At 42.5% G+C, this 25,565-nt stretch overlaps 1 protein-coding gene across 2 annotated transcripts in view; it reads right to left on the bottom strand.

Moving 5' to 3' along the window:
- The window catches only part of SNX7 (sorting nexin 7), a 221,767-nt gene that overhangs the window by 130,837 nt on the left and 65,365 nt on the right, over positions 1-25,565 (bottom strand). For both annotated transcript variants that reach the window (XM_085601857.1, XM_085601858.1), the window contains exons 4-6: positions 21,445-21,609; positions 19,802-20,000; positions 7,459-7,658 (exon numbers count right to left, since the gene is read on the bottom strand). In XM_085601857.1, the coding sequence (XP_085457983.1) occupies positions 7,459-7,658; positions 19,802-20,000; positions 21,445-21,609 (564 nt within the window). The remainder of the gene's footprint in view (positions 1-7,458; positions 7,659-19,801; positions 20,001-21,444; positions 21,610-25,565) is intronic.

The following is a 25,565-nucleotide window of genomic DNA, read 5'->3' as shown; positions in this document are numbered from 1 at the left end:
GTGACCTTTCGAATCATAGCATTATGGCTAGGAATGGTGCCTGGGTGGGTAACTCTACTAAATCACTCAGAGGGGATTGCATAATAGAACATTTTAATGACCACCACCTTGTGAGGCACTTGTTGAATATTCTCCCCAACCGCCCCTCGACTGCCACACAGGTTCATGCACTGCCATTAGGATTTTTCTATAGACCATTAGGACTAAACATAAAGGAATTAGGTCACGGAAACACCATCACTCACCCCCTTTCTCGCATCCAAGATAATAACCAAAACACCCTGCCAATACATACAAGTAATCAATTTGCTGCCCTGGAAGGTCTCGAAGCATGTGATTGACAGGGGGGAGAGAGGTTGGCCACCCATCATGTAGCTAACCCTCCAATGGTTACTGATGCACTGGATTCCGGTGATGATACGATAAGAATATTAACATGGAACATAGCAGGGCTCAGGTCGAAACTGGTTGACCCCGAATAGGTTAGGAACATAAATTCTTTTGACCCAATATGTCTACAAGAAACTTGGGGAATTGGGCCAACCTATATAGATGGATTTCGCGCCTTCCTCACTCCAGCGATCCCCTCTAGAGCAGGCAGAGCATGAGGGGGCCTTCTTACTTTGATTAGAAATACTCTAAGTTTAAAAAGTTTTTGACTTCTATAATGAGTCCCCTCATTACCATGTTTTGATGAATGAAGGTTCTGAAGGTATCAATATGCAGCCAAATAATTATTACAATAATAACTTCAAGGGTGAGATGTCACTGGTGACTGACTCCCATGAGAAGGTGACGAAAACAACTCTGCTAACACATCATCACCCCCTTAATATTGTATGGATGGGCAACCTTAACGCCCATAGCTGCAGTAGGATGATAAAACTAATGTGCTGCTTAATTAATGGAGCAGGGAAGTAATACCACATTTCTAACATAATTCCTATGGTAACTTATTAAATAGACTCCTGACCATAAGGAATATGGAAATGATTAACCCCACTGACGAGATCACTGATCTCCTCGAAAAAACATTTGATACTAGCATACAAGATTTTACAATTGATTATCTGGTGGTCTCAGTCCATCCTAAACCTCTGTTTAATAACATCAAAACCCACATTTCAGCTTTTAGTGACCACGCTGCAATAACTTGTCAATCCAAAGGGAAAGAAAGATCCAGTCATCCATTGAGGAGAGTTCCCACACACTACACAGCAAGAAAGAATGGTATAGTCCTTAAATGGGCTAAGATAAATAAGTATAAACTGATTCTTTTGGTTGAAGGAACCACCCAGAGGGACATAATTACTTGCCTTGATCCGTGTACTGATCCTTAGTGTAACGCGAGCTTTTGAGAAAATTCTGAGTGAAGTGACAAGTAATCTAACAGGCCATATGTCACGTACAATGTCATCTCCTAACCCCATGGAACCCTGATGGTTTGATGCAGCCTGTACTAAGAAACTCAATAATCTACACATGGACCTTAGAAGTAAACCAAGAGACAAGGTCTTGGTCAGGCATCTGCGTCATCAATACAAGGAAACTAGGCTGATAGTCTTGAAGGAGGCGGCTTGGGAAAGCCTCCAACATGCAGCATCCTCTAAAAATACCGGAGAGTTTTGGGTTGTAATTAATGCTCCCTTTGTGAAACAGGGCACAGGCCCAAATCTAGAAGTACACGTGGACAAAGACACCTCGGTGGAACATTACCACAGTATATTTGGCGTCCCCCCTAAAGAGGGTGGACACCCTCCGAATGGTGAAATTAACGTCCCTCTACCCCCTTTAACATTCACTATGGCAGAGGTGAGTTGTGGACTGCTGCAATGCAGCAGCCCCAAGGCCACAGGCCCGGACGGAATCCTTACAGACTTCTTCTTTGTTAGTTTGGACCTTTGGGTACCCTTCTTAACTACCGTGTTCAATGCAATTGCGGTGGTGGGGCCGCAGGAATCATGGAAAAAGACCATCATTATTCCTAACTATAAAAAAAGGAGGTAAATCAATGCCAAAAAAATATAGGCCCATCTCTCTTCTGGATGGCACAGTTAAATTATTGGGTCATCTACTATTAAATAGATTAGAGGAATGGGTCACAGCAAAATATATCCTCATTCCAGTACAGAATGGTTTAAGAAAGTGAAAGGGACCCTGGATCAATGTCTAAATCTGATCCCGATTACAGCCAAGTACACTGTAGCCAAACAGGCAAAATCAACATGGCGTTTATGGATTTATCAGCAGCTTTCACTGAGTCTGCCATTATATTCTTTGGAGAATTATGAAAGAGATAGGTGTAGATGAGGAAATTATATCCTTTATTCGTCAACTGTATTCCCAAGCCTCGGCGTGTGTGAGGTATGGAAGCCAGGGGTAATACACAGGACGGTTCCCCATCAATAGGGGAGTGAGACAGGGCTTTTTTCTGGTCCACTTTCTGTTCTCCATTTATACTAATTGTGTGGAAACAGCTCTGGCAGATTCTACAATAGATGTCCCTGTGGTGAACCAAATGAGTACCCCTATCTTATTATACGCAGATAGCACAGTACTAATAGCCAGGACAAGGGTGGCACTGCACAAACTTATTGATGAGTATGTCTCATTTAAGTCATCCCTAGACCTCTTAGTAAATTAATTAAAAACCTTTACCTGGTTACAGGTAAACGGTCTAAAAAATCTCTATCTTTTTATATAGCGGGACGCAAAGCTGAAATCACCCAAACTATTTCCTATTTGGGTGTTTTATTTAATAGTATAGTCACTTGGACTAATATGGTAGCGAACAGATGTCGTCTGGTAGAAAGAAGTATTTTGGCCATCTTTTCTTTTATATAAAAAAATAATTAGGGTCAAAGGCAATTCAAAAGATCTACACAGCAAAAGCGATTTCCTACAGCCACAATGGGGCAGGAGTTTGGGTCTGGGAAATGTAGATGCCCTACAAAGTATTGAAGATTCCTTCTTCAAAAACTTTTAGTTCTTTCTAGTAGTTGCTCTAATTTTAATACGCACCAAGAGTTGAATGCCCCTTATATATTGGATATGGTGCGCTTCACCCTGATTCTATTATGGCACTCATTGTGGAGAAGGGAAACTGTGGTCTTGACACAAAGCATCATCAGGGACTGTTTAACCCTTGATCAGGTAAACAAGGTTGCTTGGATTCAATATGTTAAAGACACATTGACCGATCTGGGATTGCAATCTCTGTTTATGAACCTGGTTAACTGTTTGTCGAGTCCGAATGCCCACATGAAAAACCTTTTTTCAATTAAAAGGTGGAACAACAGACTTGAAAGCAACTGTAATAAATTCATGGTGTTTACATATTTTAAGATACATTTTATCCTCTATGATATATACTCCAATCTAGAGTTTGTTACTAATACATGACATTGCTTTATAATAGTAAGATTTCAATTAAACCTCATCCTGTACATGCTGAGCCACCCCACTGGAATTTCTCCCCAAACAAGCTGCTGGTTTGCCCATGTGATGGAACAGCTCCACAAATTAATCTGCACTTTATCTTTTTTTCAAATTATATACGGTGCACTGCAAAAGATTTATCAGTCCTCTTATGCGAAAATATTAATTTACGCTAGGTTGCCGTGTTTTATATTTCCTTCAAATGCAGTCTGATCATCTTTTGTGCTACAGTGTAGCATCCTATTTATGTTTGTTATTAATGTCTAGGAGATCTACTCTGTAGAAATCTCCAATCAAATCTCCTACCCACCTATCTTGATAGCAATTTTTAGATCTTCCTTTTATTTTTCATTAATTATGGACCGAATGTTTATCCAAGTCTGCTTTTAATAGATCGTATTCTTAACTTTTTAAGGATCTTTTTTATCAACATTATGTATATTACAAACTAACGTGAATTTATTATTTATAGAATGGCTATACACTGCTATATTAATTTATGCTACCTTGGAGTGCTTGGCGGACCCTCATGTGAGGTTTTAGCTCCCATGTTAATAGCTGTGTTTCAATTTTCCCTCTTTCTTATTATCGGAGCACAATTTTTGTTGATGTTTCCCTTGTTCTGTAATTTCTGCACTGATGCAATATGTAACTTTCCAGGACATGCACCGGCACTTTATGGAAATGTAGTTCATGTACTATTATGAACTATATTTTACCTAGATCCAATAAAGTGATTTAATTTGCTTAACCTACTATACCTGACTAGGGAAAAGACAACATTGTACTTGCTCTTGCATGCAAAACAAATGATCATATCCTTATTGGGGAAAGAACAAATGTCAACATATAAACATTTGATACAGAGGTCATGGACAAAACTAGGCCATGAGAAATCAGCATAAAGGACCCCAGGCTTAAAGTGGATTTTTCAGAGACTATGAGGCCCAGTGCTACAGTACCTCAACCCAGACTTTAGAGGATATATTTGTCATGCAAGGTTTAGAGTACAAACCCTCCTAAGTCAACAACTATTTCTTGATTGTAAGAAGGTAGCAAGGCATGACAGGTCATAGAGGTATTAGTGCCTAACTACTGTGACACTGATCCTTCTTCAGCAGACATATAGAAATGTTAGGGATAAATCAGGGCATGTGCAGAGGGAAGGAATCACCAATGGGTTAGGGGAAAGAGTTTCGTTTTGGTGGGCATTCCCACCTTTACATGTTTGTTTTCTAAAATTATTCAATATAGATATATATAGTCATTTGTATAAACAAATGCAGGTGACAATATATTAAAATGATTAGGCAAAGTAAATATGAGGTAAAGTAAAGATTTTGAACAGAGTAGGGAATTGCTTTATAGCATACACAATCAACAAATTCTGACAACTGATTGAGAATTCTTATGGCAAAAGAAAAAGGATTAGTGCTCCAGCTGTGACAGAGCAAGATTGGATTTGGCACATAAATATGTATAAACATCACCCCTGCACTCTGGCATCAGTTTCTTTCTTAACTCTGCAGCCTATGTCATGGACCCAGAAATGTAATCAGAGGTATCAATGTTAAGATCTCTAAATCTGGGCCTTTTTAGATGGAAAAAGTGACCAATCCACAGAACAGGGAAATGTGGGAGCAGTAAAGAATTTGCGGTTAGGTATCCACTAGAAAGAGTGTTACAGCAGAAAATCCACTTGTACATCTGATGGCTACTTCTAACTGCAGATTCCTCACCTTTACAATAGATAACAAAGCAGTATATTCCAAGGTAAAGGGTCTTTGGAATCGGCTCAGATCAAAAAGTCCTGCATGACAGAACAGGTGAAATGCCCTTCCAGTCAAGGCAGTGGTGCTTTGTGAATGTTTGAACTCTGATTACCAAAGCAGTGGTAGCAGCCTTGGCTCTGGGAAAATGAGTCATCAATCTCTCTGGGGGCTGTTTTATGGACAATGCATAGCAGATAGTAATGCGGAGTATTGCACAGCTGCACAAAGTTCTCTTCTGCACACACATGACTTTCTTTGCCCCAGAGAATCCCAAAAAGAGCTTATCAATCACCTAATGGTATATGGTGGGATTGAGGTAAAAGCTCCCCAACCTATGAGTTTCTCCTCCTCTTTTGAGGGGTCAGATGGAGCAAAAAATGTTGGGAGGGTGATGGATTGCCAACACAAAAAGAAATCATGATCTTTGGCAAAAAGGCTGTCCATGCCCGCAACACCAATTTGTCTTGACAAAAAGGTGGTGCAAGGCAGTTGCCTCGAGAGGGCCTGAAACTCACTCATGCACGTGGCTGAAGCAACTACAGCAAGTAAGACGGTATTCAGAGCTTTGCATTGGCTCAATGGGAGAACACTTGAAGAAAGTCAAGATCAAACTGACATCTTACTATGCCATCACAAAAGGTACTGGGGAAATACGTGTCAAACCTTGTAAAAACCTCCTCACAGGAGGTAATTTAAACAAGGACAGCGCTACCGATTTGAAAAGTAGGAGTGGTGTTGAACAAAAGATGAATTCCTTTTTAAACTATCTACCTATGTCCCATCAGCTGCTCAAATGGTGATCCATGTTTTGTTATTCTGTGAAGCGCTGAATGACTATGGAAGAATGATACTATTACCATCCTTTAGAGAACTGAACATGCACTGAACATGCACAGAGTCAAAGTATAGATATGCTACATAATGAAATGTAAGCTAGCTAAGTTATGTTTTAAGCTTGGGAACTTTTTTACTGTATTTGACAGAATGATGAACAAAAGGTGACTTCCTTGTATATCTTTTAAAACTGTAGTGGGATTTTAAGATGTTCTTACATGTTTTTATTGCCTAGAGTGGCAGAAATCAAAAGAAATAATCTTGACAGACTGACTGGCTGTCTGTCTTTCCAATACTTGTAGTTGCAGGATTGCACCATTTTCTACCAATGAATATAGGCTCATCATTCGGACATCTACATCCATTGTCCATAAAATAGCCATTAAGGGTCCAAATGTGAACAGCACCTTAAAACAGAGAAATCTGCATATAAAAGCAGAAGTTATCGTTATAATGAGATGATTACTGCTTGAGAGCATACATCGCCTTTTCGAGTACCAAACATGACTAGTTGCTTGGGTGTACAAGCTCATCATTTAACTTTATTTTGAGCACTGAGAATCTTGACAAAATCTAGGTTATTTAAAGAGTGGCTCACTAGAAAATGAGTTTATGCAGACTCTTGGGTTTACAGTCCAATAAGGCCTGAGGGGCTGAAATGGTCCACAACTGCCATAGTACAAGTTCATCCAGTTAGGCAACCAGCTGAACCTTCACAAGTAGAAAAAGGTCTGCCTCGCTACATGAAGGGGGGTCAGAACGACCTGCAAACTTAGCATAGCTAATGGTCTGATTAGAGAAGATGCCTGGTGTTCAAGTGAGGATCAATAACTTACCCATGGGAGGGAGAGAGTATGAAAAGAGACTCAGCAAGTGTAACAGCGGAGGAAGAGAAAGGATGCTCCAAAAGCTGCTGAATGACACTGCTAACCTACGACCAACAGCCAAGGTACTGCTCCTGCATCAAAGTTGAAGCCTGATAAGCCCTACTTCCTGAAAGCAAAGGGCCCTGGCAACAGTATGCTCCTGAGTTGAATCCAGTACTAACAAAGGAGGCATAACTGCATCCCAGGTGGCAGGGCCTTGAAAATAGTCCTGGAGCCAGTATGAAAATCTAGCGCACTTCTTCATTATCCTTTTATGGACAAGTTGCAGAAAATATTATATTGAAACCCTTGCAGGGGTGCCAAGAAACTATAGAGGACCCTGACCGAGTATTTTCTAAGCATAATCATAACTGTGCCTAGACCAGAGTGATAGAAAATATTTTGCAAGTACAAGTAATCAATAATATACAGTTATGGACAGAATATGTAAAAAATAATAATTCCTATATTGATACTTAGAATGCTTATTAATAAAGGCAATGTAATTCTCTAATTGTACCAGAATGAAATTAGCCTAACGAACCTACCGTTAACATTTCACCGTAGAGAACATATTCATGTGTAATTGGAATAAGGCTTGAGGAGAGACCAGACATTTGCTGCTCAGTAGCCCGGCAACACTTATCTAAGCAGCTGGCAATGCCTTTCAGTGATGATGCCAGATCTTCTTCTGATGCAGACCACAAGGTAAAAATTGGTCCATACTCCTTCATCTCCTCTAAATACTCTTGGAAGAAAACAAAAATACATTAACATTCATACAAAAACTATTATGTAATGACCATATATAAACTACATAAGTACATCAATATCAAAGGACTATAAAACACAACTACACCTAATTTTCTCTTGTCTCCTATAGTGTTGTGCGGGCAATATTTAGAAATACTCTGTTACTCCACATAGGCACCTTTGAAGGAAAACATACTTCATATGTCTCTAACTTATGCCGTTTGTAAAAGGAAATTCATAACTTAGTTTCTCATTTTCATTATGGTCAAAAGAGGTAAAAGTTTCCTGTTCAGCAGAGACAGAAATGGAGGAGCACTTGTATAGATGGTCCCTCTGGTTCCTCCCCCACCTTCAGGCAATGAGTATATTTTGGCTGTGGAGGATCATGACACCAAGTATAGAGTGACAGTACACCGACACTGTCTCCCACTCTGCGCCCCGTCAGGCTCCCCTCTATTGCCCTCCAATTCTTTCCCCTCCCCATTCTCACTCCTAACTCCCCTCCCTCATGCTACTCCTTCCCCTCCCCCTAAGCCCCCTGCCTCTACCTTTAATTATGACATCTAGCCTCACGCACAGCCTTCCACTGATCTCCTATTCCCCTAACTCCCACTCTCCTTATTCCCCTCCTTTATCCTCTTTTTCACTTCCACCCACACACCCTAGCCTAATCACTATCTACCCACGTGAGCTTAATTTAGTACCTTTGTAAATAGCATTCGTATTTATCTGCTTTCCTTGTTAAATTGGTTCTTATTGCAATGTTTTTGTCCAAATGTTCCAAATACTGTACTTCCTCACACTCCTGTAAAGCGCTCTGATACCCCTGGGTCTAGCCAGCGCTATATAAAACATTTAAAATAAATAAATAAAAAAGTACTCATAAACAGCAATACTACCAAGGTAGAGGTGAGGGTCTCTCTTTGTAATGTTCTCCAGGATTTGATTTCCTAAGAGTTCCGTCCTTGACAGTGAAGCAGATTTCATCTCCTCATATACGAAGCGGTGTGACTTACCATTTCTCCATCACAGAACACCTGCAGGCCAACGGGTTGGTGGAAAAATTCTAGGCCTGGGCTAAATTTCCGTTCCGCTCGCGGAAATTGCGTTAATTTGACATTTTCGCGTTCCGCGGAGAGCGCGAAAATGTCAAAATTTCCGCATTCCGCAGCTTAGCGATAATTTGTTTCTTGCTCGCGCTGTAAAATAATACATTCTCGCGCGCGCGATCGCCTTACCTGAATCCCTGCGTTCGCCGACAAGTTTTCCCGATCCGGTCGCGTTCTCCACGAGATGTTGGATTGTTGGTAGCCATTTGCGCTGTCTCGCGACAGTTCGCGCCCGCAGTAATGTCATTGGTCGCGCGATCATGTCTTTCTTCTCGCGATCATGCACCGCGACAAGAGTGAAAACAAGATGGGCGCGCCCGCGAGCAACCGCATGGGTAAGTTGGCGAGCCGCGACCACGCAGAAAATACCGCGAACGGGTGGGAAAAAAACTTCCGCATCTTCGCGATATTTCCGCGTGTTTGCAGAGATTTTTAACATTTTCGCAATAATTTGCGAAAGTCACTTTCGCAAATTACGCCCACCCCTAAAAAATTCCACATGACCATAAAGATGGTCTTAAAAACAGGGATCTCTAGTTGGCAGTGGCTTACCCTTAATCTAGTCAGGATAAGGGAGTTACATGCCCAAGATAAGCCCTGCTCTCCCCCTTGGTAGCTTGGCATGAACAGTCAGGTTTATCTCAAAGGCAATGAGTAAACATGTGTACATAAACACACAGTAACACAGTGAAAACACTAAAAAAGCACACCACACCAGTTTGGAAAAATAACCAATATTTAGCTGAGTAAAACAAGACCAAAACGACCAAGAAATCCAACATACACAAATCAAGATATTGCTTTTAAAAGGTTCATAACAGTTCAGTCCATAGGAGACTATGAATGCATCACTTTTATCACAAAGTACCTGGGATGTGCCAAAATCAAAGAGGAAAACACTGGAGGTAATGCGTCAGTTTTCTGCCAGGAGAAGTGAGGCGTTGGTTCGTTACTGCAGCGATGGGGGGAATGGGGGGCGGGGGGGAAGGGTGTGATGCATCGGTTCCTTACTGTCAGGGGAGGTGTTGCATTGGCCTTGCTTTCTTACTGACGGCAACGTCGATGAAGAACTTGCTGCACAGGTGCGATGCATAAAAATCCGGATGAGCAGGGATGATGAAGTGGCAGTGAAACAGGCATTGCATCAATTTTCCAGCCGCAAACAGGTGATGCGTCAATTTCATCAGCCGCATAGCTTGGTCTATGTCTGAGTCGGAGCGTGTGCCAAGGATGTTGACGACACAGTGCTCGGGACTCGGGCTGCGGCAAACTTTCAGCTGCACAGCAGGAGCTGGGTCATATCTACGGGCTGCACCATGGCGATGCATTGATTATTCAGCCGCATGGCGGTGCTGCATCAGGAAAAACAGGCACTGGAGGTCAATATGTAGATTTTCTTCAGTCCTTTGCAGCAAAACCACCTCCAAGGGCCCAGAACTGGAATTGGTACCACTTGGCATGTCAGAACTCCCAGCAGAGGAATTCAGGGGCTGTAGGTGAAGTTGTTGATGGACCTGAGACTTCTTAACAAACACAAAAGCCGTTGGAGAACCTTGTCAAGCAGGATACAGAAAACAAAGTCCAGTCCTTTCACATCCCAAGACAAAAGCAGCAAACAAAGGTCATCACCACACGGTAACAAGCAGAGTGGCAGCTCCCCTCAACAGCTTCCCCAGCTCTTCTTAGCAGAATCTCGTCTTAGTCCAGAAGTGTTCTGAAGTTATGGTGTGACAACTCCAGTACTTATACCGGTTTATGCCCTTGAAGTAGGCAGAATTCAAAGGAAAGTCTTTGTGGTGCACAAGACCCTGCCTTTTCCCTGACCGGGCTCCAGACACACTACACAGGGGTGGAGACAGCTTTGTGTGAGGACAGGCACAGCCCTATTCAGGTGTCAGTGACAACTCCTCCCAACACTGTAGCTCAGGAAGACCCATCAGCCTGGTGATGGGCCGTCAGGATATGCCGGGCACACCTCAGCTCCCTTTGTGTGACTGTCTAGAGTAAATGCTCAAACAGTCCAACTGTCAGTCTAAACCAGACTTGAATTTCACAGGCAGAGAGAGGCACAGAATGGTAAAGCAAGAAAATGCCCACAAAGTGGCATTTTCAAACACGCAATTTAAAGAGCCAATTAGATCACTAAAAGATGTATTTTTTAAATTGTGAGTTCAGGGACCCCAAACTTCAAATCCCTATCTTTGCCCAATTGGAAGTTACACTTGGGCAGCTCTCAAATGATAATCTTTGGGAGAGATAGTCCTTGCAAAAGTGAAAAACTAAATTGACAGTATTTCACTATTAGAACATATAAAGAACACTAGTGCATGTCCTACCTTTCACATACACTGCACCCTACCCATAGGGCTACCTTGGGCTTACCTAAGGGGTGCTTTACATGTGTAGAAATAGGGACGGTTTGGGCCTGGCAAGTGGGTGCACTTTCCAGGTCGACATGACAGTTTAAAAGTGCACTGACAGACACTGCAGTGGCAGTTCTAAGACATGGTTGCAGGGCTACTCATGTGGGTGGCACAGTCATGCTTCAGGCCCACTAGCAGCATTTGAATTATAGGCCCTGGGCACACAGTGTACTTTACTAGGATCTTACCAGTAAATCAAATATGCCTATCATGGATATCAAATCACATACGCATTTTACACAGGGAGCACTTGCACTTTAGCACTGGCCAGCAGTGGAAAAGTGCCCAGAGTTGTAAAACCAGCAAAAATAAAATGGAGCAGACAGCCCAAAACAGGAGGTCAGAAGCAAAAAAAGACAGGGGAACAACAAGTCAAAGCAGCTATGTCTAACAGATGGGAATTCTATCTGAGAACTGGGGATTTCCTCCTGCCATGTCTCCTCATTTTCTACAGGGCAATTCCACAGAAGAAGTAAAATACCTGTGAGCTTCTGCTTGGCTATCCTGTCCACTGACCTTAGTCAGAGAGGGCTGAGAAGTTGCCGTAGTTCGCAAGCTGCAATGTGGTGGACACTTTTTATTTATTTGTGTGTTTTAAACCCAAGGTGAAAGTCTGCTTCAACAGTACAAAAAAAAAAAAGAAAATCATGGACCGAACAGTAAAGGCAGGTGATTAAACTTTAGAGAAGGTAATCTGTCAGGGAACTGCTCAGGCTATTGGTGTCCACTGCCCAGAGGACACTGGAGTCCACCATCCAGCCCATGCAGGAAAAGGCAACCTGTTGGCCGCTCTCTTGGTGCCTCCTGTGGAATCTCCGATCATCCCATTTGTGGGGGACTTGGAAACCACCTGCACACTGTTTAATTGTTTTAGTTGCATATATGTTTTATTCATACTCATTAGTTGCCATGCACCTATGTGTTCCACATACCACCTTTATTTCATTATAAAACCGGACTATTTTCTACAAATATGCAGACATCGCTTGATCCTGACCCCCCTGAGCTGCTCCAGCACGTCCACAAATCAAGAATGACTAATTATACTGTAGTTTCCCAAAATCTTGCAAGACTAGGAAATCGCACAAGATTAGGAAATCTCAGCAGCCATCTTGGATGCACTACTATTTAAACTACACCCCGAGTTCTCAATGCTTCAGGCTAAGAGACTTAGAGCAGTAAAACAGAATGCATCCTAGCTGGGGGATCTTGGTGTCACTATAATAAAGATTGCAATCGCACTCCAGAGGTGTACATCAATTATAAACGAGGGATTCCTCTGATCCTAATGTTAAGGGTGCCAGTGGGTATCACCTCCTGATCCTGAAGTGTGACAATTTTATATAGAAAGAACATTCTCCAACATGGAAAATCGCACCCGTCTGGCACTCCGCTGATTTATTTTTATTAATAATAAATCCTTAAGTTAGAATTTTGGCCAATTTCGTTGTCTATTATTTTTCAAATTTTCTTTTAATTCATCTTCATATTATATTCCTGTAATGTTGATTTCACATTACGCTGTGCGAACATCTTCACATTGAGTTACACAACAACCCCGATGCATTTCGGGCTGTGCCCTTCCTCAGGGGTTATATATATAAAATAAACGAGAATACCACTCTTTGTCACAATCCAAGACAAGGATATCGTTAAGTGCATGTATAAACATCAAAGAGGGTGAAGAGACTGTAGTCTAGTGTTGAAATAAAGGATCCTAATTGGAATGTTTAAACGAGATAAGGTAGTGACCTCCCGGTAAAATATACGTGAAAACCCGGTGTCAAATAAAAAACTCATGACGTGGGTTTAAACATCACACAAACTTGCTTACAATGAAACAGAAGCACTAGTAACGGGCGATGCGTGAAAAAAGTGATCTCCAGGCTAAAAACGTGGCAGTTATTGAAATTTGGATACGCGTGCGGTTAAGAATCACTGATACATAAAGTGAATCTTGTCATGCCATGTGAATTGTTGATAGTGTCTCAGCGTGCGAGGGAATGAAAGGTCTTGGTGTCACACATGGAAGGGAGAAGACTTAAAACATCAACATGTCCAACCCTTCAATGAGAGTTTTCTATTGCAGTAACAGTTTGGGATTTGGCTCTCCTCTCTATGTATATGTCAAAAGGATATTGGGAGGTGATCCTCTTGTACGAATAAGTAAAATAATTGCAAAACAGGGGCAATTAGACATCCACAAAGACCCCTTTTGCGGGCCCAGGTATTTGTTGACTGAACTTAAGGTCACGGAGAGCTAGGACTCCGTGGTTAGTGGAAATAAAATTAAGTTGGTAAACCTTTAAAGTGCTGAGACTCTTAGGACTTTATGTTGTGATGATTTTTAGATACATTTTATGGATATACAGTTGAATTGTGCATAAGAAATGCTTAACATTGTGTGACGTAGTACTATTTAGGTAATTTAAAAACGGCTGTACTCTTTTTAGTACACCTTGTACATGGTGGAAAAAATCTGTATCCTCATGGAAGGTGCTTCTAGGAAAGCACTTCCAGATCCTGGGAATTCTTGTTGAAGGAACCACAGTCAGCCCTTGTGTAAATGCAGGTACTTAAGAAAAGCCAACTCGCTATTAGACTTCTGAATAAGAATACAAGTACAGTACTGACTGCTCTGTTTTTGATTTGGACATCCTTTCTATAATTGATGGAGGGAAGAATTCAAGGTCCTAGACCAATCTGGTTGGGTTAAGATCATCCTCAGGAAGGTGTGGATCATTGATAAATAAAAAGGAAAGATGTTTGAAGACAGGGCTAAAATCATAAGAAACAGCACGGGATACAGACACACAAGCAGGCAAAAATGGCAGTAATCCTAATAGCACCTCAGTGGGTCAGGAAAACATGATTTCCAAAACTGTTGGAAATACAGAATAGGAGCGGTTGGAAGAGTTGAATACATGGAAGCAATACTGCCAGCATGTACATCCGAAAAGCCATCAAAGTGACCATCTGGAGTCATTCTGCGACACCCACATCAAATCAGCCCTACCAGCTTTTGCCAACATCCAAGAGCTGAGCCCCCCATCACAGTATAATCTTAGTACTCTGCCCTGGATAACAGATTATTTTCTTTGTATTGAACATTCTATCATTTCCATTCGCTTGATAAGTAAATTGTTTAGGAATTCTTTTGAAAAGCACTTTTAATGGTTCATACTGGAAATGATTTTACGTTTAACTTTTTTGTAGTCAAGCCAATCGAGGCACATTTATAGCTCCAAAAAGTTTCTTCATGGTCCCCGTATCGATTTTCCCTCCTTGGTGTAAAATGATTATTATTATTATTTGTTTTTACTTAATCCTGGGTAACACTATTGTAGGAGAGTAGGATCTGTACTTATGTTGCCCCCACTTTTTTTGTGATATTAACACTGGTTTCTGGCTATAGTCTGGCTGGGTCCCTGCTAATCAGGGCCCCAGTCTCTCTGTTCTCTCTAAACAACTTGGAGTGCATATTAGATGCACTAGTGATTGGATACTGTGGTACCTTATGAGCCCCTAGTATATGGTGCCTTAGGTACCAAGGGCATAGGTACTTCACAGGCCTACCAGTGGCTGAAGCATGTATTATGCCACCCCAGGGAAGCAGACTAAATCTGACACCACAGGCCTGCTATTGCAGCCTGGGTGAGGTGGTGTTAGCACTCCTCACTGAGGTATAGGTTCCCTATATCTCATCCACACATATAAGCCTATCAGTCACCATTAAGGCAGGCCCTATCAATCCTGAGGGCAGGGTGCTAGGTTTACATGTGAGGGGTTGCCTCTGCATGAGCAGGGCCCCTCTGCAGCTGGCAGAGTCTATTCACTGTGGCTGTTTGTGGATGCGGTTAAACCATATACTCTGAAGTGCATTATAACCTAGTGGTAAATGCTAACTTTGGGATGGCTGCATCAAAACATGTCGTGTTTAGTGTCAAACGCCTTGGAATCAGACCTCCACACCAGTAACTGGTGTGGGAATATGATCCCACCCTTCTAGAGGGATAGACATATACCTACTGTGGAAACACGGTAGAAATCTGAAAGAGCCTGGCATCACAAAATGGATGCCACCAGCACAGACACTGGGCTGCCCTCCTGCTGCTGACAAACTCGCAGTGGAGAAGGCCCAACAATAGGCATCCTGTCACAGGGAGGTGTCACCACCTTCCAGACAGGATTTAGTGTATTGGGGCTGGGTGGGTGCACTCCTAGTGTGCTTTGAAGTCCTGCACTGGGGAGCAGTAGGCTCCTCTGTGTATATGCCAGCTCAAACCGGTTCAGGGGCTACCTGCCCCTGCTCTGGCACGAAACTGGACAAAGGGAAGTGGGTGTAACCACCCACTCCCCTGACCCTCCCAGAGGAGTGGTCATAGAGCTAGTCGCTCCCTTTTCTTTAGTATAAGATAGGGAACCCTTGGCATTGCAAACTAGATATCCCTGGACGACGCTCTACAAGAAGAATCCTGGACCTTCGACGTTCCACTACCTTTGGAAGACTGAAGAATCTCCCTTGGAGTCAAGGAGTGACTCCCCTGCTTGGCAGGCACCAAAACTTTCAATCAACGGTCGCAAACTTTCCCGCTCCCGCCGGAGTCCGAAGTCCCTGCAGCCCCGGAAGTGGAATTCCCGACTTCTCGATGGCCATTGTGAGTCCCCAGCAAACCGGAGGCGAGTGGACCCCACGAGTGACGAGGAACAGCAATACCCGGGTACCGTGCACTATTGGCAAGTACAACCCATTCATGGCGTTCTACGAACTTGTGCATTGGACCACGTGTGGTCCAAGGCTCCAGCAGGATTTCCCTCAGAAATCAGAGGCCTACCTCGTCCCGAGTGACCGTGGGCTCCTGTGAAGTGAATCCTCACGAGGAGTCTTCGCGTTCCCTTGCCCATTGGCTTGTGGGTCCCCTGAAGACTTTCTCATCAAACCAAAGGGCTCCCCTGATTGCTCCAGGCCTGCCCTGACTTACCCTTGCTGAGTGAGTCCCTCAGACCTTGCTGGTCTGCACCGCTGACTTTCTTCACATTCCACGAGACTTCCTGTTGCCAAGGCTTGTTGGCTCCAATCCGGTTGCCGACACCTCAGTAAGCTGCAGACTTCGTGGGACACTCCGAATCCAGCTCCTGGTCATCGTCGATGCCTCTTGGACCTCGTGGCTGAAGAGTCAAGACACCCGTGAATCACCTGAAATCACCAGACTACCGTGGGCATCCATCTTCTTGGCCCCGGATCACTGGCAAGTGACTGTGAACACTGTCCCTTCTGCTTTCAGGTATTCTTCCTTCTGAATCCAGCCTTGGATTCCACTGGACACTTCTCCAGTCTTCACAAGCAGCAAATCTTCTTCGGCTTCCATTGAAAACGACATCGCGACCCGACACCAAAAGACACCTATGCACCCGGCTTCCCTGGGTGAGGTAACTCGTGCACTCCGGTGCTCCTGTGTGTGTTGGCCCTCGAAGTACTTACCTTGTAAGTGGCTTGCTTGTAGACTCTCCCGAAGTAACCTAGAACTTTAAAAATTCAACCGCAACTTGCTCCATTGAAATCAATAGGGAACCCGCGGCTGTGTTCTCACACTGCACCAGTCTCCCGAGGGTCCTTTACTTACCTGCCTTGGGTGGATTAGTGAGGCCCCAGCGATTCTAAAGGCCCTAGGCCTAGTCCCCTTGCAAGTCCACATTCCTAAACCTCTTTTTTAGTATATGGTCTGGTACGCCCCTAGGGCCCCAGCCATATAAGTGCTTAATTTGTTGTGAAACATTGATTTGTGCATATGTTCCTGACTTCTAATTCCATTAAGAGATTAGTAGAGTGTGTCTAGAAATAAATACATATATATTTTATATATATACCCATGTGGTGTCCTTTCATTTGGTAATTCAAGAGATTATAAGGTAAAACAAGCTGCTTTACATTCCTCTGAGACTTAGCCTGAAGGCTGTTCTCCACAGCTACCACTAGGATAGCTTTCTTTAAAAGGTTGTCTTAAACCTATCTACCATAAGAGTCGAATTGGACTGGTGCAAGGTGGCCACTATAACTAGTGACCAGCATATGCCAAGCCAACTTCTCACACCTATCCAGTTTCATTTACTAAAATGCTGTTCGGTTAGTTTATTAGTCACATATCTCTGGAAGCACTTTGCTTGCTGCACAGCATAACCTACTCGAGGTAAGCCAAGGTAACACTCTATAAAAGCGGTAGTTTCTGAGGTTTGATTCTGTTTGGGCAGTGTGGGAGTTTAGACACAGCACACACGCAGACAGTGACTTCTCTCCCGAAGAGTATAGCAAGTGTATTGTTTACATCGGTGGTTCCCAAACTGTGCCCTATGCATTTCGGGCGAACCCTTCGTCAGGGGACTGCAGTCTTTTTTCACATTCTATCACCACGTGATTTACCCGTAATCGTATTTTTAACACCCGGAAGTAATCAGTCTTTGAAACTGAACGAGAGGTCGCACAGCGGAACCCGACTGAACTTTTCACATCGCGAAAGTACCGTTTACTTCTAATTATGTCGTGGAACTTCATGACATGCTGTTAGGATTTCAAGCAATCACTTAGAAAGAATGCAAGTCCCCTGACGAAGGGTTCGCCCAAAATGCATAGGGCAGAAATACAGGACAGAACATACAAGGATTGTTGAAAAGAATCTGTAGAATACTATGTGAGAAATAGTATGAACTTTATATGAACTTCTTAAGAATTTGAATTAAAGAAAGTATTGAAATACACATTTTCACAGCTTAGAGCACCATTATTTGAAATTGTAAACATCGGAGTGCTGAGTAAGGGACGTTACTCCTACGGGAGATAACGCTTTCATTTTTTCACAGTTATCAGTGGTGATCAGCAAGCACGGATGGGCCTGAATTCACTATTAAAGTGCTTTACAATGAGGAGCTCCGACTAGTCGTGCCCACCCGGACCTGCCTCGCAGATTCCCTGTGAGTCACAGTGCTCCTGAATGCCGGATACTTTCTGCCCCAGAGAAGTGCACCACAGTCTGAAACCTCCCACGCACTTCCAGGCCTGAAGCCCCCCTTTGTTCTCCCCAGGCCCCCTAGCTGCGGCGGTCCAGATTAAAGTGTCAGAGCGGCTACAGCTGAGCCATGTGTTTGGGAGCCACTGCCGTCTGAAACTTCACTTGAGAGGGACCTATCGAATTTTCCCCTCTTCTGTGCCATGTCTGCCATCCCCCCATGTCAGCTCCTACATTGGAGGCATTTGTTTGGCAGTGATAGCAATGCAGGAGAGAGTCCTCGATGGAGGACCAGCGTCATTGAGAAACAAAGTTGCTAAATTACCAAATTCACTGTGGTAGGTGTGCAGATGTCCCTGTCGCCTTCGTGTTGTGCACAGTACCATATACCATGTATTTGGAGTGCAGGTTGCTGCTACTTGTACGTTTATGGCATGGCTTCGTGATTTCTGCGATACGGGGGACATATGGTGATATAGATATGGTTATGCTTTGGGTAATTCTTCTGTGTTATGCATTACCTAACTGTTTTGTATTTATGTCCTGATGTGTGATATATGTTCTTTTCCTCACATTTCCAGTAGCCATTGGAGAGAGGGTCTCGCATATGAAAGGAGCATACAGGAAGGGGATATCTCAAATGTAGAAGTAGTGCACGGGGGGGGGGGTGTTCTGGTAGTGACACAGAGAGGAAGGGTACCTCTGACTTCAGGGATGAGGGTGCATTTGAGCACCTTCAGGGACTCAGACTAGGATGTGCATCAAAGCACCTTCAGGGACAGAGTAGCCATGCATTCAAACCATTTCAGATCAAAGACAGTGAGTACCTTTGACCATATCCTTATGGGCCATGGTGGTGCATCTAAGCATCTTAGGGATAAAACGGAGCATCTAGGCGCCTTTACAAGGGTGATGGGCCCCTAAGCATGTGCAGGGACATTGAGATTAATCAAAACATCTTAGGCACGAGGTTAAGTCCACACTTCAGAGCTCCGTTGTGCTCCAGCTAGGTGTCTGCTCCAAAAATACCAACACATACGTACAGAGAGATGCACCAAAACAGATGGAGGGAAAAGGAGGTGAATAGAAGCACTAACAGAGTCAAGAAGATCACGGCACAGGCACAGTGAGATTAACACAGGCACCTAAAGACGCAGGAATGTTTCTATGCACTTACAGTCACTTAACACTTATTTATTATTATTAAACGACTGCTTTAATTTTTATTTTGTTACAAATATAATTATAATATGTTCATCTTCTTCATCCCAATTATTTTCATGGAGAAAAATGAAATTACTTCTGAGTCCGGGCTTACATCCCCCCACTCGAAAAAAAGTGACATAATGGGGAACCGCGGCCAATGGCCAATAGGTCAAGGGAGCCGCAGGTCAAAAAAGTTTGGGAACCACTGCTTTACATCATGACTGTTTGCCCTCCAAACAACATACATTTTCAAACCTATGGAAATATCTAAGGGTTTATAACTGGAATGGCATTGTTTACTTGTAGATACTGCCTTCAACAGTGACCACAGGCTTCCAAGATGTTAGAAGTTCACTTTTCAAAAGTCACATTTATTTTAATTCGATATGCAGTACCTACCTTTCTCTTCCTTGTAGATTCTTTGAGCAATTTTGTCTAGAGCATTTGTTTTTTGACTGAATGTGTCAACATAATCACTTATTACTGCAATGTCATCTGGTCGGTTTTTTACTCCTCTCAATGAAGATGCTACAGCCCGAACAGATTGACTCATGCGCTCAAGGAAACCAGGACCTTGCTTCTTGTGAGAGGCTAGTTCCTAAGTAAAAACACAACGAAAATAAAGGCTGAAAAAGAGCACTGAAAGTTGAGGAAATCAAACATGCACATCAATGGTAAAGATATAGGTCCACAGAAATCAGTTAATATAATGTACATAAAGTATGATATTTCATGTAAACTGCACTAAAGCGAACTATTGATCTTCAGAAACTAAAGCCTTAGTCTAAATGAATCCAATTAGTAATCTGCAACTTGCATGATAGGTGGCTCTTTGTTCCAATGAGTAGAAGCTTGAACCCAGAATGCTCTGCACCTCATCCTGGCATGTTTGTGTTGAGTAATTACAAGCAGTATGGCACTGGCTGAGAAGAAAGCGTTTGAGTAATGTATTAGGAGCCTATCTCTAAGGAAATCAGGGAATATTTTATAGAATGACCGGTAGGTAAAAGAGGGAGTCATAAATTGTACTCCTTTTCTAGTGACAGTATTATGAAGACCAGCAGCATGTTTTAGTGAGAGGGTGTGTTGCAGTGCTACAGAGCTGCTGTAACCACCTTAGTTCAATTTGGGGTAATTCACGATATATGGCTTTACAATACTCAATATAGCGCAGTGCCTTTTCTGTTTAATAGATTGAACCCCTCCTTTACCACATTGGCGATTTCTGACTCCTAGAATATTAATCAAGATTTTTTTGCAGAAAAACCCAATATCCCCAGCATTTCTCAGAGATCAGATCAGTTGCACGGCTGCATACTTATTCGTCCATTAGAAGATTCTTTTTCGAGGGATTATGTTTCAGCCAATTTTAGGCTAACACTCAATTGTTTACACTTGAGGGAATAATAAGTGGGTCATCAGTTGGAATCAAATCAGAAGGGCAAAATTTAATTAGCAAGGGTTACAAGATCTAGGTGTCAGTGATCCGTAAGCCATAGACAGTTCATCCTCTTGAATTTGTAAAGATTAATGACATATTATGGAGGGTGCTACCGAAAAGGATATGATCACCGTACTGGGGGGCTCAGGCATCTTCAGAGATGCCGCCAGCCTTAACTGCTTTACACAACTCTGTACTATCCTGGAAGTAGTGGTTAAATGCATTGGCCACACTGAAAACACCATCCTACATTGATTTATCATTAAACTGAAGAAACCTCTAAATTACATTTTGTTTTATGTTGAAAAAGTTATTATAAATAAATATTTATTTGCCCTCTCACTGAGTTTTGGTCAAACTACAAATGAACAATGACAGAAGAGAACTGACCCAAAGCCCCTCTTTGTGACCAATTCCTGGAGAAGCTGTCACAAATACTCCGTATATGCAAGTCTGTATTATTTCTATAATGTATTTTCAAAACACATAGGGAATATGAAATTTTAAAGATGTTTCTAGGCCAAACCTAAAAGTGTAAACCTACAGAAAGATCTGCTGATATTTTAACTAGTGATCATCAGTCGAAACATTGTATCCTTACCCATGCTTGTGCAGTAAGAAAAACCTTGAAATCTTCATTAAATGTTAAAGTTGGATGCTCCGCTATTCGGTTTAAAAATTTGTGCAAGGCCTTTTTGCGAGTCTCAATAAAATCGTCATTAAATCGCTCGACCATTCCTTTCATTATGAATTTTTCTGGCAAAGGCTGTAAAGGAAAAAAAAAAACAAGTAATGAAATGTCAACACGAAAACAAATTCACACCAAACAAGACAGAATTCGACAATTACAACTTCAAAGACCAGCTTTCAAAGCCATGAATTGTTTAAACAAATAAAATACATCAGGACTTATTCATTAACAGTTTTCGAACTGACTGAGGTAATAGTGCCTTCGGTAGAAAAAGAGAAGCAGTTGGAAGAAATGCCATCACCCCAGAAATCTTTACTAAACTTTTGCAACCGGTGAAGTGCTACCTGGATACAAAATGGCTTTCCATGATGTGGAACCTTTGAAGATGGAAAAAGTTTGTAAATAGACATGGCAAATCCAACAAGTATTGCCATAAACATTCGTATGAACTTTGCCAATGTTTGCATTCTTTGCCATACTCTATGTCCAAAAGCATTCCAAGATGGCAGTACATACATTCAGACTCAATAGCTGCCATCTAGGTTTTTTGTCAAACTATAACAAAAAAATAGTTTCAAGATGCCAGCGTGCATGAGCAAGCATGCACACTCACTAGAGTCCATCCTGAAACTGTGTGAGCTATAATTTGATGAAAGCCAATGACGGCCTTTTTATCCACACTCCAGGTAGCCATCTTGGAATGTTTTTTGTCAAATTATAACAAAAATGATTGCAAGAAAGTCACTGATGCAGGAGTATGCACAGCGGCCATTTTGCAATAATTTTTTATTATCCTTTATCCATCTTTACAAGATGGAATCACTCATTTTTTCAAATATAAAGTTAAGAAATACATTATGTGAGAGACTCCACACAATTAAGATGAAGTGAGAGGCCCAGTAGCAATTTGCATCTTCAAAATCCTTGCAATAAGAATTAAAAAAATAAAAAATAATGTGGTGAGGTGAGTGAAGCTTGCGCGTTGCCACAGAAATACGCAGAAGGTAGCAGTTGTCATCTTAAAAAAATGAAAATAAAAAAGTGGCTGGGAAAAGGGTAAAAGATTAAATGACTGGGCTGGGAAGAAGGTAAAATGGACCCGAGGTGGGCTGGCGGTAATAGGAGAGAGTGCAAGAAAAGCGATACACTCCCCTGGAGTGCTAAAAGGAAATTAAAGAAAATAGCCTTTTCTCTTGAGCAGTGGAATACAACTGATCCAGACCGGTTCATTTTCTGGAATACTGCAAATAATGAATGCTCCAGTCAAGGACAACACAGTAGATAGGAAAGCAATTACATAATGGACAAGGAACTGGAAAAAGCAAAGAAAGTCATCTAATCATGCTCAAGGCAATGACTCAAACCCTGCTCATTGAATGGTCTAGTAGATAAAATGTCTCCTACATCATATAGTTAAAGATGTCTGTGAACGAGATTTTTTTTTATGTGAAAATGGAGCATGGATATACTTGTTCCCAAAAAGGAAAGCTACAACTGAATGAGAACAATAAGAAAAACACCCAATTGCATCGATATGATAGTGAACAAATAATTAGAGCGTGTGATCCACTCATTATGATGCAATGAATTTCCCTAACTTTCACCGACTAAAAGAACCGAACCCCTTCTGCCACTGCCCCCCATCATAAACATATTCCATGAGAGGAGCTTAAGGCAGAAATATATGGGACTGACGCATTAACTTGATGTGGCAATGAAACTATCATGCATCTGGCTGAAAATGAACATGTGGGAGAGTCACAAGAGGAATAGTGTTGCAGCTATGAATATCTTTGGATATAACACCACTTACGATATCAACAAATGTACAAATCATGACATATTATTAACCAGTATGTTTCTGCTAACAGAGCTAGTGGCAGTATGATGGAAAAACTAATCCAGTAACATAATGGACTAAAATGCGGCCACCGGCAATTGCAGGTGGCTGAAATTAATGTAAGCATTCCTTCCATCATCGTGTTACTTGTGGAGGAAGCTTTACTAGATTTTAAAGGCTCTCTGCTCACTGTGCCACAGGACTGAAGATATACCTCATTGATGATCCCTATGCAGGCTCAACCGCTTTTGGGGTTGCCTGTGCTCCCATCTTGAGGGCACCTGGCATGGCCGTTTGGACATCGGATCAGGCTAAAGGTGGTGTTGGTCTAGAATGGCACAGTGGACTATAAACTATACACTTTAATGTGAACTGAGCAACTACCAGTAGACAAGATTAATCAATTCATTTCTTCCATTCCCTTCTTGTTTATTGTAGTTACTATGAGAGGACTCATCCTGCTACATTTCTAGTGGGCTATTTCAGTGACTAAAATGTCTGCAGTGACCAACTGAATTAACATTATGTTTCTGGAAGAAGAATGAACACCCAGATTGACATCCACTATTCCACTATCTAATCAAGACATGGCACAGAAATGTAGTGCAGATAGAACTTAGGATTTTAAATGGCTGAGACAAAATAGATTCTCTGCCTAGGGACACTTCTACAGCGGAGGACACAGAAGCGGTATCGATTACGTCATTATAAACATTGAAGAATGGAGATTAAAGTGATTACGCAAGCTAAACCTGATGCAGATAAATGCATTCGGCTATATATAGGAAGATAGGAAAGTCATGACCATGCATACGTTCAGCGTTAAAAAGAACTGCCTGTCACTTTTTTATATGATAGGTTATTTACTCGGAACATCTGCTAGAATTGGCAGCAACGTCACTGCTGGCCACAGACGTATCATCCCATGTTCCTCTACGACTTATGTCACGGTCATATAACCAAATGATGGCAATCATACCAGACCCACATAGAGGGGCACAGGACAAGTGGGGGAGAGACCTAGGAATAGACCTAACAGATGGGCGCTGAACATATTGCTGCCCACAAACAAAGCAAAGTTCCCCAAACGGGAGACTGATATTAATACATTACAAAAATACACCCAGAGATGCTACTCTACGCCTCAAGATTTAAAATACATGAGTTTCAAAGCAGGGACGGGATGCAGAAGATGCAGGCTCCCCAGGGAGGACTTCCTGCATTAGGCATGGAGCTGCACATCTATAAAGTAAAGCTGGACTAATGTGCATTGTACTGTGTAGGACATGAAAGAAGTCGAGCTCGAGCTCCAGCCGGACCTCTTGGTGGCTCTGCTGCAATATGTGAAGACCATTCCAAGGTCACATAGGAAATGTACTGCTTCAGTATAGCTGCCTGCTAAGACAGGGACAAACAGATGCCAAAAGTAGATAAATAGATTGAAGACAGAAAGGCAACTGAAAGAAATTGGGTCTCTAGTTGGCAGAGATTTGCACCCTATCCAAGTAGGGACCGTAGACCTAATGAGGGTAAGTCAGATACACAACCTAATTTAACATGTGCGCACCCTCTGGTAGCCTGGCACATATCAGTCAGGCTTAACCTAAGAGGCAATGTGTAGAATATTGTTGCACCACAACACACAATAACAATTAAAACATCACAAAAAGACTCCATACCACTTTAGATAAATAGATCATTATATTCTGATGGAGCGCGCGCCGGCTACTGGGACCCACTTGGGCCCACTAAACACACTACCTTAAATCCTGGTGGGTGGTCTGAGCGGCGTTGCTTTGCGAGGCTTTGTGTCGTCTGGCGTCAGTTCTGAGAAGCTGTGCAGCGAGGCTTTGCATCACATCCATTCTGGGGATCTGTGTGGCGAGGCTTTGCGGGGCATGGCATCATATTGAGTCGAACCCCGGGAGCTGTGTAGCAATGCTTTGCAGGGCTTGGCGTCAATGTCCGTTGGTTCCTTTGGCCTGGCAACTCCACTGCAAGGCTTTCTGGGGCTTCGCACTCCCCGGTGTCGATTCCGGTGAGGCTGCCAGCTGTGCAGCAAGGCTTTGCGTTGGTTTTGATGAGGTCCACAGAAGGCCTACTTCCAAGGATCCAGGACTTGGGTGGCACCTTTCGGGAGGGGAGACTCACAGATGGCAGAGTCGGAGTGCAGGAGCAGGTTGGTTGGAAG

Source organism: Triturus cristatus, chromosome 4_2 (assembly GCF_964204655.1).
Source record: "Triturus cristatus chromosome 4_2, aTriCri1.1, whole genome shotgun sequence".
Taxonomy (NCBI): Eukaryota; Metazoa; Chordata; class Amphibia; order Caudata; family Salamandridae; genus Triturus; species Triturus cristatus.
The sequence above is the reverse complement of the archived record's forward strand: the minus strand, read 5'-3'. Positions and strand labels throughout refer to the sequence as shown.